Raw genomic sequence first — 13324 nt, forward strand, 5'->3', positions numbered from 1 at the left:
GCCACTCCAATACCTTGACTTTGTTGTCCTTAAGCCATTTTGCCACAACTTTGGAAATATGCTTGAGGTCATTGTCCATTTGGAAGACCCCTTTGCGACCAATCTTTAACGTCCTGACTGATGTCTTGTGGTCCTCTGTAGCTCAGCTGGTAGAGCACGGCGCTTGTAACGCCAAGGTAGTGGGTTCGATCCCCGGGACCACCCATACACAAAAATTTATGCACGCATGACTGTAAGTCGCTTTGGATAAAAGCGTCTGCTAAATGGCATATTATATTATTGAGATGTTGCTTCAATATATCCACATAATTTTCCTTCCTCATGATGTCATCTATTTTGTGAAGTGCACCAGTCCCTCTTGCAGCAAAGCTCCCCCACAGCATGATGCTGCCACCCTCGTGCTTCACGGTTGGGATGGTGTTCTTCGGCTTGCAAGCGACCCCCTTTTTCCTCCAAACATAACAATGGTCATTATGGCCAAACAGTTCTATTTTTGTTTCATCAGACCAGAGGACATTTCTCCAAAAAGTACGATCTTTGTCCCCATGTGCAGTTGCAAACCGTAGTCTGGCTTTTTTATGGCGGTTTTGGAGCAGTGGCTTCTTCCTTGCTGAGCGGCCATTCAGGCTATGTCGATATAGGACTCGTTTTACTGTAGATACTTTTGTTCCTGTTTCCTCCAGCATCTTCACAAGGTCCTTTGCTGTTGTTCTGGGATTGATTTGCACTTTTCGCACCAAAGTACGTTCATCTCTAGGAGACAGAACACGTCTCCTTCCTGAGTGGTATGACGGCTGTGTGGTTCCATGGTGTTTATACTTGCGTACTATTGTTTTTACAGATGAACGTGGTATCTTCAGGCGTTTGGAAATTGCTCCCAAGGATGAACCAAACTTCTGGAGGGCTACAATTTTTCTTCTGAGGTCTTGGCTGATTTCTTTTGATTTTCCCATGATGTCAAGCAAAGAGGCACTGAGTTTGAAGGTAGGCCTTGAAATATATCCACAGGTACACCTCCAATGGACTGAAATTATGTCAATTAGCCTATCAGAAGCTTCTAAAGCCATGACATCATTTTCTGGAATTTTCCAAGCTGTTTAAAAGGCACAGTCAACTTAGTGTATGTATACTTCTGAACCACTGGATTTGTGATACAGTGAATTATAAGTGAAATAATCTGTCTGTAAACAATTGTTGGAAAAATTACTTGTGTCATGCACAAAGTAGATGTCCTAACCGACTTGCCAAAACTATAGTTTGTTAACAAGAAATTTGTGGAGCGGTTGAAAAACGATTTTTAATGACTCCAACCTAAGTGTATGTAAACTTCCGACTTCAAATGTATATTCTTATGGGGGGGGCAAATGGCGTTTTTTTGTGACACTCCATTCTAACGTGTCCTGCGAGGCCTGTGATCATCCTAGAGGGGAACAGAAGGCACACCAATGTTCCAGAGAGTCTTAGCTTTCAGGATTAGCTTATAGGCAAAATGAGCGAAATTCATAGGAAGAAAATAAATTCAACATGCCACATTGGCTTCAGACCACAAATAGTGTTTGATTCTATCTGTTCTCCTCTACTTTTCCTGGTTGGTAAAGTACCAGGATGTTGTCTCTGGTTTTGAATCTGAATTTAGAGAACTGTATTTTATAACCAAATCTGAATGCTGAGAAGTTTAATATATGAAACTTATCAACTTTAAATGATAGTTTGTAAACTTGATACACAGACATTTAATGCAATATCTACCATATTGAAACTTAATATATAAATATTGAATTGAATAGAAATTTAAAACTGAAATGCAATATTCATTCAATTCAGTTTCAAATCATGAAATACAAGTTCAATTTTTTGAATTAAATGATTCAATTTGTGCAGTACAAATTCAAAAATATAAAATTCAATACCATAATACAAATTAAAAATGATGGAATTGCTCCATACGCATGTAGGACTTGATATTACTTCATCCCTTTCCAGACCATAGCAAGATTGTCTATAACTTGGTTGTCTCTGGATTTCATTAACATGTAGTTAAAATAACAGCTATTTTTGTTGACTCAGAAAAATTATCATTTACTCATGAATCAGGGCAGGCATGTACACAACTTGATTGGTAGGTGAAAATAAGAAAAAGACTGTTCAAAATGTGCATGTTCAAAGTCAATGAATGTTAATGAAATGTTGGCAATTAATGGAATCACTCTTCAGCACATTTCCCTAATTCGGTGTTCCAGTTGAAGTACTCGGATTAGAAGTATTAAATGCCCATATATTAGGTAATTTATGGTCATGGGTACGTCCGAAATGGCACCCTATTCCTTTTATAGTGCACCACTTTTTCCTATAGGGGCCCTGGTCAAAAGTAGTGCACTATAAAGGGAATAGGGTGCCATTTTGGACACAGTCATGTTTGTGTTACCATGACTGCAAAACATTGATGGATGTACAGAACCCCCCTGGGGGCTATTTTTCTAACAGCTTAGTTGTTTTTCATTGTAACGTTACATATTGGCCTAACAAAAAACAGGTGTGAGTCTAAATATTCTTTAACCCATCGTCTCGTCACATCCTCCAATGGAGTGTTATTTGATGTCATTCCAATGACCTAAATATATTTTCAAGCTGTTTCAATGATTTACAATGATCGCTTTCTTCGGTCGGCGTCTCAACTGCTCTTGCAGAGAATAAAATGGCTATTGATGGGTCATCTTTTTCTCCTATTCGTTACCTCTTTTAAGAGAAGCGCGTTTGGATTCAAAGGGCTGTGCGTTTAACATCAATGCAGACTACGTGCGTGATAACTTTCATTAAAAACAAATGACCTCTTAATTTCAAAAGTCAGTGCTCGCGCTCTCAGATGTGGCTATTAGGACGGGTCTGGTATATATGGCACATGCCAATTCCTCCTGGAGTACAAAAAACCTCAAGCGAGTTCAATATCGCAAACCAAAAACAGACGGCTGAAACAGACAGAGCGTCCTGTTGCAGTCAGCCCCAATTTGCGCGGCCGTCCACCTTGGGTCCAAAGGGACAATATTCGAGAACGGAGGGAAGGAAAGCGTGCAAGTTCTATGAGGTGCATTGAATAACCTAAAATAAGTCCCAACTTTGTCAAATAAGAGAGAAAAAAACTCACGCTTTGAACTACAGAATTAAACCGGTCCTGACAGAGCTCCTTTTAATCCTGTGCTATATGAATATCTTCATACGGGGGCCAACATTCAGAGATGTTCATTGTAGTCAATGTAGTAAAACATTACATGCTCATTTACTAGTTCTCTTTGACTGGTTGTTGATTAAATGGAGCCATTAGAAGAGGAAGTTAGAAGTGTTTTCCTTCCCTCCCTGTAATTAATTGGGTCCCTGGAGACCCCCAGTAAACTACAGTAGTAATTATACATCTCAACCTCAAAATCTCCCAAGCAGTCTGCTAGTGGACATAAAATATAGTCAAACACCGTCAGAAATATTGTGATATGATATTTTGGCCATATCGCACAGCCCTACCACCAGGGAGAGAGAGCTACTTAACAGTGACAGCCCGTCATTACCCCAGAGTGGTAAATGAGGAGTACCGTGCTACAGACACGCCCCCTTTGAGAGTCACACACGTGCATATTTTTCTCTTTGTAAGAAAACATTATAACATAGGCCTATACAATACGTTGTTGTTGATTCATATAAGAAAATACAAAGTGTTGGTAGTTTTAGTTTATTCCTCATTGTATTCTCATCAGGCATTATTCACTACCTGGCCAGAAGCTATTTCAGCCATTCGTGTTGCTGACAGGTGTATAATATCGATCACACAGCCATGCAATCTCCATAGACAAACATTAGCAGTAGAACGGCTCGTACTTTAGAGCTCGGTGACTTGAAACGTGGCACCGTCATAGGATGCCACCTTTCCAACAAATCAGTTTGTCAAATTTCTGCCCTGCTAGAGCTGCCCTGGTCAACTGTAAGTGCTGTTATTGTGAAGTGGAAACGTCTAGGAGCAACAACGGCTCAGCCGTGAAGTGGAAACGTCTGGGCTCCCGAGTGGCGCAGCGGTCTAAGGCACTGCATCTCAGTGCTTGAGGCGTCACCACAGACCCCCTGGTTCGATTCCAGGCTGTATCACAACCGGACGTCATTGGGAGTCCCATAGGGCGGTGCACAATTGGCCCAGCGTTGTCCGGGTTTGGCCGGTGTAGGCCGTCATTGTAAATAAGAATTTGTTCTTAACTGACTTGCCTAGTTAAATAAAGGTAAAATAAAAAATAAATAAAAAAATTAAAGGAGCAACAACGGCTCAGCCGCGAAGTGGTCGGCCACACAAGCTCACAGAACGGGACTGCTGAAGTGTGTAAAAATCGTCTATCCTTGGTTGCAACACTCACTACCGAGTTCCAAACTGCCTCTGGAAGCAACGTCAGCAGAAGAACTGTTTGTCTGGAGCTTCATGAAATGGGTTTCCATGGCCAAGCAGCCGCACACAAGCCTAAGATCACCATGCGTCGGCTGGAGTGGTGTAAAGCTTGCTGCCATTGGACTCTGGAGCATTGGAAACGCGTATTCTGGAGTGATGAATCACGCTTCACCATCTAGCAGTCCGACTCACAAATTTGGGTTTGGCAGATGCCAGGAGAACGCTACCTGCCCGAATGGCATTCTAGACGATTCTGTGCTTCCAACTTTGTGGCAACAGTTTGGGGAAGGCCCCTTACTGTTTCAGCATCACAATGCCCCCGTGCACAAAGCGAGGTACATACAGAAATGATTTGTCGAGATTGGTGTGGAAGAACTTGACTGGCCTGCACAGAGCCCTGACCTGATCCCCATCTTACAGCTTTGGGATGAATTGGAACACAGACTGCGAGCCAGGCCTAATCGCCCAACATCAGTGCCCGACCTCACTAATGCTCATGGCTGAACGTGGCTGAATGTTTCAGTTGGTAGCACCAGTTGCACCAAAAAAATTATAATCATCAGGCAATATAATTTTTTAAAAATAATTTTATAAAGTCATTCACAGTGCTTTATTCAAAAGTGTAATAGACTACTGACAGGGCTCGACATTTAATGCTTGTCCGGGACAAGTAAAGAAAATTGTCAAGAATATAGAAGAATATAGATTTAAGTTGTCTGAATGGACAAGTAAAATAAATCACAATATCAAACAATTACTCCGATCAGAATTGGATCAGAGATGCCGACATTGGAATAAGTGTAGGTGATAAGCATATTGGCTACAGCCTCATGTCCAAATGCTGACATGAGTGAGGCGCCAGAAAATGTAGCCATACTTGAATGAGACTTTTAATTACATAAATATAGGTATGTTTGACAAATATAATGAAGGATAATTAACATTAACGTCTAAAGGCTTGATTCTGTCGACATACTTGAGGCACGGTTCGTACAGATCAAATGGTCACAAGACCAGAGAGTGAAGGACAGTGCCTGTTGTGCACCGCACATCACCCACCTTGAATCTGAGCGGAGGCGGTCAAAAATATGAATGCAACATGTAAATTGTTGGTCCCATGTTTCATGAGCTGAAATAAAAGATCCCAATATTTTTCCATACGCACAAAAAGCTTGTTTCTCATAAAATGTGTGCACAAATTTGTTTACAGTGCACATCCCTGTTAGTGAGCATTTCGTCTTTGCCAAGATAATCCATCCACCTGACATTGGCCCCGTGTAGCTCAGTTGGTAGAGCATGGCGTTTGCAATGCCAGGGTTGTGGGTTCGATTCCCACAGGGGGCCAGTATGAAAATGTATGCACTCACTAACTGTAAGTCGCTCTGGATAAGAGCGTCTGCTAAATGACTAAAATGTAAAATGTAATGTGTGGAATATCAAGAAGCTGATTGAACAGCATGATCATTACACAGGTGCACCTTGTGCTGCGGACAACACAAGGCCACTAAAATGTGCAGTTTTGTCACACAGCACAATGCCACAGATGTCTCAAATTGAAGGGGGCATGCAATTGGCATGCTGACTGCAGGAATGTCCACCAGAGCTGTTGCCAGATAATTACATTTTCATTTCTCTACCATAAGCCGCATCCAACGTCATTTTAGAGAATTTGGCAATATGTCCAACCGGTCTCACAGACCATGTGTATGGCGTTGTGTGGCGAGCGGTTTGCTGATGTTACATTTGTGAACAGAGTGCCCCATGGTGGCGGTGGGGTTATGGTAGGGGCAGGCATAAGCTACGGACAACAAACAACATTTTATCGATGGCAATTTGAATGCACAGAGATACCGTGACGAGATCCTGAGGCCCATTGTCGTGCCATTCATCCGCCGCCATCACTTCATGTTTCAGCATGATAATGCACGGCCCCATGTTTCAGGGATCTGTACACAATTCCTGGAAGCTGAAATTGTCCCGGTTCTTCAATGGCCTGCATACTCACCAGACCCATTGAGCATGTATGGGATGCTCTGGATCAGCGTGTATGACAGTATGTTCCAGTTCCCGCCAATATCCAGCAACTTCGCACAGCCATTGAAGAGGAGTGGGACAACATTCCACAGGCCACAATCAACAGCCTGATCAACTCTATGTGAAGGAAATGTGTCGCGCTGCATGAGGCAAATTGTGGTCACACCAGATACTGACTGGTTTTTGGATCCACGCCATTACCTTTTTTTTTAAGGCGTCTGTGACCAACAGATGCATATCTGTATTCCCAGTCATGTGAAATCCATAGATTAGGGCCTAATGAATTTATTTCACTTGACTGATTTCCTTATATGAACTGTAACTCTTTGAAATCTTTGAAATTGTTGCATATTGCGTTTATATTTTTGTTCAGTATATTTAACCATAAACTTAATTGTTTAAAACCTGGAATTATTTTTGTAATTTTATGAGGCATGTATTACCTTGTTTCAAAGTCGCCAAGCCAAATTCCGACCATAGGAATGCGGAGGGTATTATTTTATAAACACTTCCTCATGTGACCCACCACCTGGATTCGGTCCTATGTAGCAACATTTTTTTTTTTTTTTTTTTTTTACATTGGATAAAAGTAGAGACTCTAGAAAATTGTATATCATACACTGCAGTTGAGGAACAATGGGAAAGTAATTCTGCTTTGAAAGTTGATCAACTTGTAAACACACTTTTGAGAAAATGTTCCTTGAATGTTTTGGTATACCTACTGGAGAGCTCTTCGTCTACACCCATTCAGCATCGTTCACACCCTTTTAAGCCTTAGCCCAACCCAACTAGGTTCAATTTTAGCTAGCTAACATTAGGCTATAACTAGCAATGCAAATGGTTTCTGATTCGAATAATATTACTACACAGATCATACACTTAACGTTAGCTAGCAAGCTAACGTTCGCTAGCTAGCGAACAGTACGTTTTAACTTGGAATGAAAACGACATTCTGACAATTTTTGAAATTTATCATATCTGAAAATGTAGTTAGACTCTTACCCGTATACATGGATGAACGCTTCACGGCAGAATGGAACCATTTAACTCAGATTTGTTTGTAGTTACATCTTGTTTGACCAGCGTTGTGTCAAGCCACTCCGGTTCACACGGACCGTGGCGTGTGCAGAAAGTAGCCCATCACAACTTTTTCCAACTGATCTGTCGATAGCGCCTGCTAAATTCAGGCCATCAATGTTGTTGAGAAAAGTAGCAAAACGTTTGTAGTTCTCGATGGCTAACGTTATATCTTTCAAAAACACAGCGGTAGAAAGGACTATCAATATATACTGGGCAGCTCACGTTATAGACAGAAGCATGCTACATGGCAGACTCATCTCCCGACATGTCCAGCCCATCCATTATCTCAGCCAATCATGGCTAGCGGGAAGGTTCCTGTCTTTTTCCATGGCCAAACCAACTAGGCTCATAATTTAACAATTGTATTCGTATTTATGGATGGAATACAAGTAAGGCACATGAAAGTTCACATGTTCCAGAAGGCATTTCTGCCAAAAAACTAAATGTTTATGTTCAAATACCTCTCCTGTGAAGTAGTGATATACGCCCAGTTTCCTGATGTCTCATGTTCTATTTTCAAATCAACTTTCTTTCATTGTCCAACAGCCAGACACAATACTATTCATATTAGCAACCAATGCTAGTTGTTGTATCTTTAGATATTCCCTCTTTCAAAATTCCTAAAGGATATTTTCATCTCTGTCATATAAAATGTATGCGTGGTGTAAAATTTATGTGTGGAGTAAAACATCAAATGTATGCACGCATGAGTGTGGAAAACATGTTGGCTCACCATTTTAAAGAAATATGTAGAACATGCTATAGGATGAAAAATAGAGTTTTGGCGCAGGTACAGCCTACTAGCGCTAGCTAATGCTGCCTAGAAATGTTTTATAATTTTGACATATGTAACTATCGATTTCTCCCCCATCACTAAAGTACACCTACAGAAAGCTGAGAACATCCTCTCTCCATCTGTGACAACAGGATAGCTGTGTTTTACCCTTTTTTTTCCTAACGGAATACTTTTTGGGGGGGTAAAAAGAGAGAGAGTGGCTCGCTCGACAAAGTAGCAGGCCCCAGCAAAACGGGTACAGGGTCAGGTACGCAGACACTTAGCACCGAGACCCCTAAAGGGCTTGGTTATTCCTGACATTGTGCATTACCTCTAGGTGTCAACGCAATCAGCCCAGCCGTTAATACACTCGTGTCCCCTGGGGACCGGTTTGTACATAAAACATCCTCCTATCAGGCTGCAAAGGCTTCGGTTTCCTCCTTAACTCAATTTAAAGAGGGGAGGCAAAAAAAAAAGCATACCGTCTTAATAAAACACAATTTTCCACCACCATGCTATGGTGGTTAGCTACTTCTGGACGTTGTGTACAGCAGGGGTAAACAGACTGGTGGAACCTGATTGGCTGAACGCTGTACACAACACAGTAGCCACCCTAGCATGGTGGTGGAAATTATGTTTTATTAAGGAAAGCCATTAAAGCTAGTTAAGGAGGAAACCGATGCCTTTGCAGCCTGAATGGAGGATGTTTTATGTGCTTGCTGGTCACGGGGGGGTTAGGAGTGTATTGCTGGCTACGCTATTTGCTTTGGGACCAGATGACAAAATACCAGACGACGTATACTTTACTGAACCTTGGTGCTAGCAAACACTTTCATTACAGGAATCATCAGGATAATGTACTTTACTGTTTGACCAAATCAAACAGTAAAAAATAAGTTTTGAGCGAGGTGAATGAATGTGCAGCTCGCACTGATGCAAACAATACATTTCAACTCACTCTAGTCAAAGGGTCACAAAATGCGACTAAATGGTCGCAGTCTGGAGCCCTGAATTAAAAAAGAAGTAATATCCGCAACTCTGTAATGCTCCCCAGTGGTTTATTGAGACACGCATCTCAATAAACTGTGCATCTCAATAAACCACTGGGGAGCATCACAGAGTTGTGGATATGACTTTTTTCAAGTAACAAGATGTATCATACAAATGGAGTGAGATGATTCATTAAGCAACTTTATCACCCTTGATACTGATATACGCCTTGATGAGGAGACGATTTAGAGCGTGCGGTCATTATTGGATCTCACAAAAATAATATGGAACATTAAGGAAAAAGTTCCTTATGGCCAGCCAGAAATTGCAACATAAATGTTTAAGTAAGCTTACTGTAGAATGCTGAAATGTCTCGAGGGTTTAAAAGTCCTTCGAGACAATTAAGACCTTTGACTACGACCCAAAGACGCTACATAGTTTCCCATTCAACACAGCACAATACCAATCAAGTTGAGCACTTCTGTGGTATGCGTTTAACATATAAACGTTTCGCGGGGGTTACGCTTCAAAAGCTTGGTGTATCTCCAACTAAGCCTGTAAATGACACATTAGGGATTTTAGGTATCCTGTGGCAAAGTGTTTCCTTTCAGTCTAGGCAAAGTGAATTTACACATTGCCTTTTGTGCTGCTCTGTTTACAATTAGAGGGAAAAGCCTCTGTCGGGGGACTGTGACTGTCTGAACAGGGGTTGTTTGTCGCCCACTACTGATTTCCTTGCTGACTTGCAGTCCAACCGGTAAAAAAGGAGTCGTGGCAGCAAATAGCTATGTTAATGGAGCCAGGAAACTCTACCCAGGGCCTGTCTCAATCAAAGAGCGGCACCGGGGTGAGAACACAGCTGTTGGCCCAGGGAGAAATAGAGTTAGCTGATTCTCAACTGATTTCAGTTTATTTTTAATACTGAGGACCACTTGTATTAACATTTAAATTAATAAATCCTGATTCCAGGTAGTGCAGGGATGTCAAACAAATTTTCTCTCTCGCTCTCCTTCATTTTTAAATAAATACATTTGTTTAAAACTGTTCAATTATTGTCTCTCTCTCTCTCGGAGTCAACTACTCACCACATTTTATGCACTGCAGTGCTAGCTAGCTGTAGCTTATGCTTTCAGTACTAGATTAATTTGCTGATCCTTTGATTGGGTTCATGCTGCAAGCTCTCTGATAGGTTGGAGGACGTCCTCCGGAAGTTGTCATAATTACTGTGTCGGTCTATGGAAGGGGGTGAGAACCATGAGCCACCTAGGTTTTGTATTGAAATCAATGTACCCAGAGGACGGAAACTAGCTGTCCTCCGGCTACAACATGGTGCTACCCTACAGTTGAAGCTACCTTTATTGCAAAACAGTGCGTTTCAATCAATTATTTGGTGACCTGTGAATATAGTTAGTATAGTTTAGTCTACAAAGGATAGCTTTTTTAATGTTTCACTATTTTTATGAAATTGACAGAGGAGGATGGTCCAACCCTTTGTCCTCTGAGGAGCCTCCACTGATCTAAAGACCTGCATCACTATACTGAGAGCTTTGCAGTTTCTAAAAGGACGTATTTGGAGCCTTTGTTCATCTTTTTCAGGACCCACATACTGCACAACAAGAATGAGGAGGAAGTGAGTCACTGTTTGGGGTAAGTTTATCAAAAACAAGGGAAATCATGAAAATGGTGCCTGGACCCTTGTACAACATGCCATTTACATCAAGAATTTAGATTTGGTTGAAAAAAAAAAAACGTGAACTGTTTTTAATCGGCAGAAATAAACTGCTAACAGCAGAGAACTGATAGATGATAGATAACGAGAACCGTGGCGGACGTAGGGAGAGGAATTGTATTTATATATTTGCCCCACCAAAGAAAAAGGGAAATAATATTGTCAAAGTAACAGATTACTTAAATTGAAAAACTAAAGCGTTAAGTTACTCGTTAACACACAAAATTAACTGAGTACTCTAACACGTTACTTTGTAACCCGTTACTCCAAACACTGGTTACTAGTCTGTGCATTGTAGCCTAGGTTATATGCTGCCATGTGTGCTCACGTGTGGAATGCATGGAATTGTGGTTATTCTACAATATATATATATATATTTTTTAATAGAACTCATCCGCAGAGTTGTTTGGCAAATGTAGGTGTTTTAGAAACCTTAAAATCTGCTCTTCCGAAATCAAAACGTCTGACCTGCATGAACCTCTGTAGGATGATTTAAAAAAGTTTTGGTAAGTGCTGTTCCCTTCTTTTGACTATTGTCAATTTAATCTTTAGGCTTCATCTTTTATTATAGGCCCCTGTGTGAAATTAGTTTTGATATAGTTTAGGTGTAGTTTCAATGGGCCATTGTCAGATGGCAGCCAACTGTCGGGGGGAAAAAATGGCATGTCCTCCTAAAACTCAGTGATATCAAGATTGTAACAACGATAGTGTGTTGAATAGACTTATTTAGGAAAAGTTAAGGACGGGGGGGGGGGTCATGACTTTAAGAATGGCAGAGTAATTACAATTTTTAATTCTAGTGTTAGACGCCTCACTTGGACACAAGGTAGGTTAGGAAAGATCTGACATACAGTACCTGTTAGTAACATCTAAATAGGGAATACATGGACAACGGTTGTAAACCGTAGCACTCATACAGGCCTACATATCCCTGGCCTGGTAGGGTTGCACAAGAAAAACCTGGGAACTTTGGTTAAGTTTACGTAATTTTGCTACCCTACTTCCTGGTGAGATCCACGTATACGTACGTACCTGAGACGTTGATTGAGGTGCCGGCGTCGATGACGCCGCTGTTTGGCCGGACACAGTACCGGCGCGGGGCCGTCGTCTTGACTTTGAAGCACACATTCCTGTCTGTAGGGTTGGCGAGCTTTAAGGTTGTGTTGACCACATCCGAGAAGGGACCTGTGGTGGGAGAAAAAGGTTCCAAAAAGGGGAAGGGTTAGAAAAGCTGGAGCCTCAATCGTTTAAAAAAAAAATCTAATATAAATAAATAAATAAATACATACTTTACAGAGGTAGGCCTATTCACTGACAGATAAAATATTGGAGCCTCTATCTTAAAGAAAGATTCAGTATTGACATCATTGCATACAGCGCTGCAATTTCCTGCTTAAAGAAATTAACAACACAAAAGAAATCTGCCAAGACTGCCACTACTGGATTTTACCAATGGGGGCATGCCTCATTATTCTTTGCTTTGAGACAGTGAGGGGCAATGAGGGGCACAAGGCTATCACATTCTATAACATCTGGATTAATGGGTGGTAACGATGACAGAAAAAGAAGCGTATGAAATTGCCACAAGTAGACAGACTACTGCATGTGAAAGATGCAAACTGTAGAGAAAATATAATGAGCTAATCAAATGAATCGTGTTACTGAATCAGCACATCAAAAGGCATAAAAATGTGCTGGATCATCATTGAGGAAGGGGGGAGTTTGAAGAGAGAAAGCAAAGTAGCAAAAATCATGCTTAAGGCGATGCACATTACTTAATGGTAGAGGAACACATCTTAAGGACAAGTCTGAATACTAGGCTTTCAAAACCAAGGAATAGCAGGCCTACTTTTGTGATATAAGGCCCTATGCTTTTCACTGGGGACATCAATGAACTGTGTTAATGACCCACATCCCGACTTCACTGAAATGGCAGTAGGCCTAATTATCATCAAATTATTATCTGGGGCTAGGCTTCTTCACACGTTTGAGGTGTATGGATCTTGACACATTAGGCCAGATGCCAACATCAAAATGCAACCCCAGGCTGTTGTCATCGCCTGAATCATTATACAGTAACCTCACTCTACTAACCTCACTTTAATATCAGTCAAGAACAACCATTTTCTTGCTACTGTCAAAAACCTTGAAAGAGAATGGACAGAATGTGTCACGTCAAAGACGTCTCTCCTCAATTTGAATAAGTAGAATTTGAATAAGTAGAGCAGCTGATGCTATTAAGGCCATGACTAGCCTAATTAGAAAGCATTTTTCATGCCGACCACATCCTTGGGCCCTT

At 41.2% G+C, this 13324-nt stretch overlaps 1 protein-coding gene across 1 annotated transcript in view; it reads right to left on the bottom strand.

Moving 5' to 3' along the window:
• Positions 1–13324, bottom strand: part of LOC121575594 (vesicle-associated membrane protein-associated protein B-like) — a 28759-nt gene that overhangs the window by 11179 nt on the left and 4256 nt on the right. Inside the window, exon 2 of the mRNA XM_041888786.2 lies at positions 12058–12210. Within this exon, the coding sequence (XP_041744720.1) occupies positions 12058–12210 (153 nt within the window). The remainder of the gene's footprint in view (positions 1–12057; positions 12211–13324) is intronic.

Source organism: Coregonus clupeaformis, chromosome 10, assembly GCF_020615455.1.
Source record: "Coregonus clupeaformis isolate EN_2021a chromosome 10, ASM2061545v1, whole genome shotgun sequence".
In the NCBI taxonomy this organism is placed as follows: domain Eukaryota; kingdom Metazoa; phylum Chordata; class Actinopteri; order Salmoniformes; family Salmonidae; genus Coregonus; species Coregonus clupeaformis.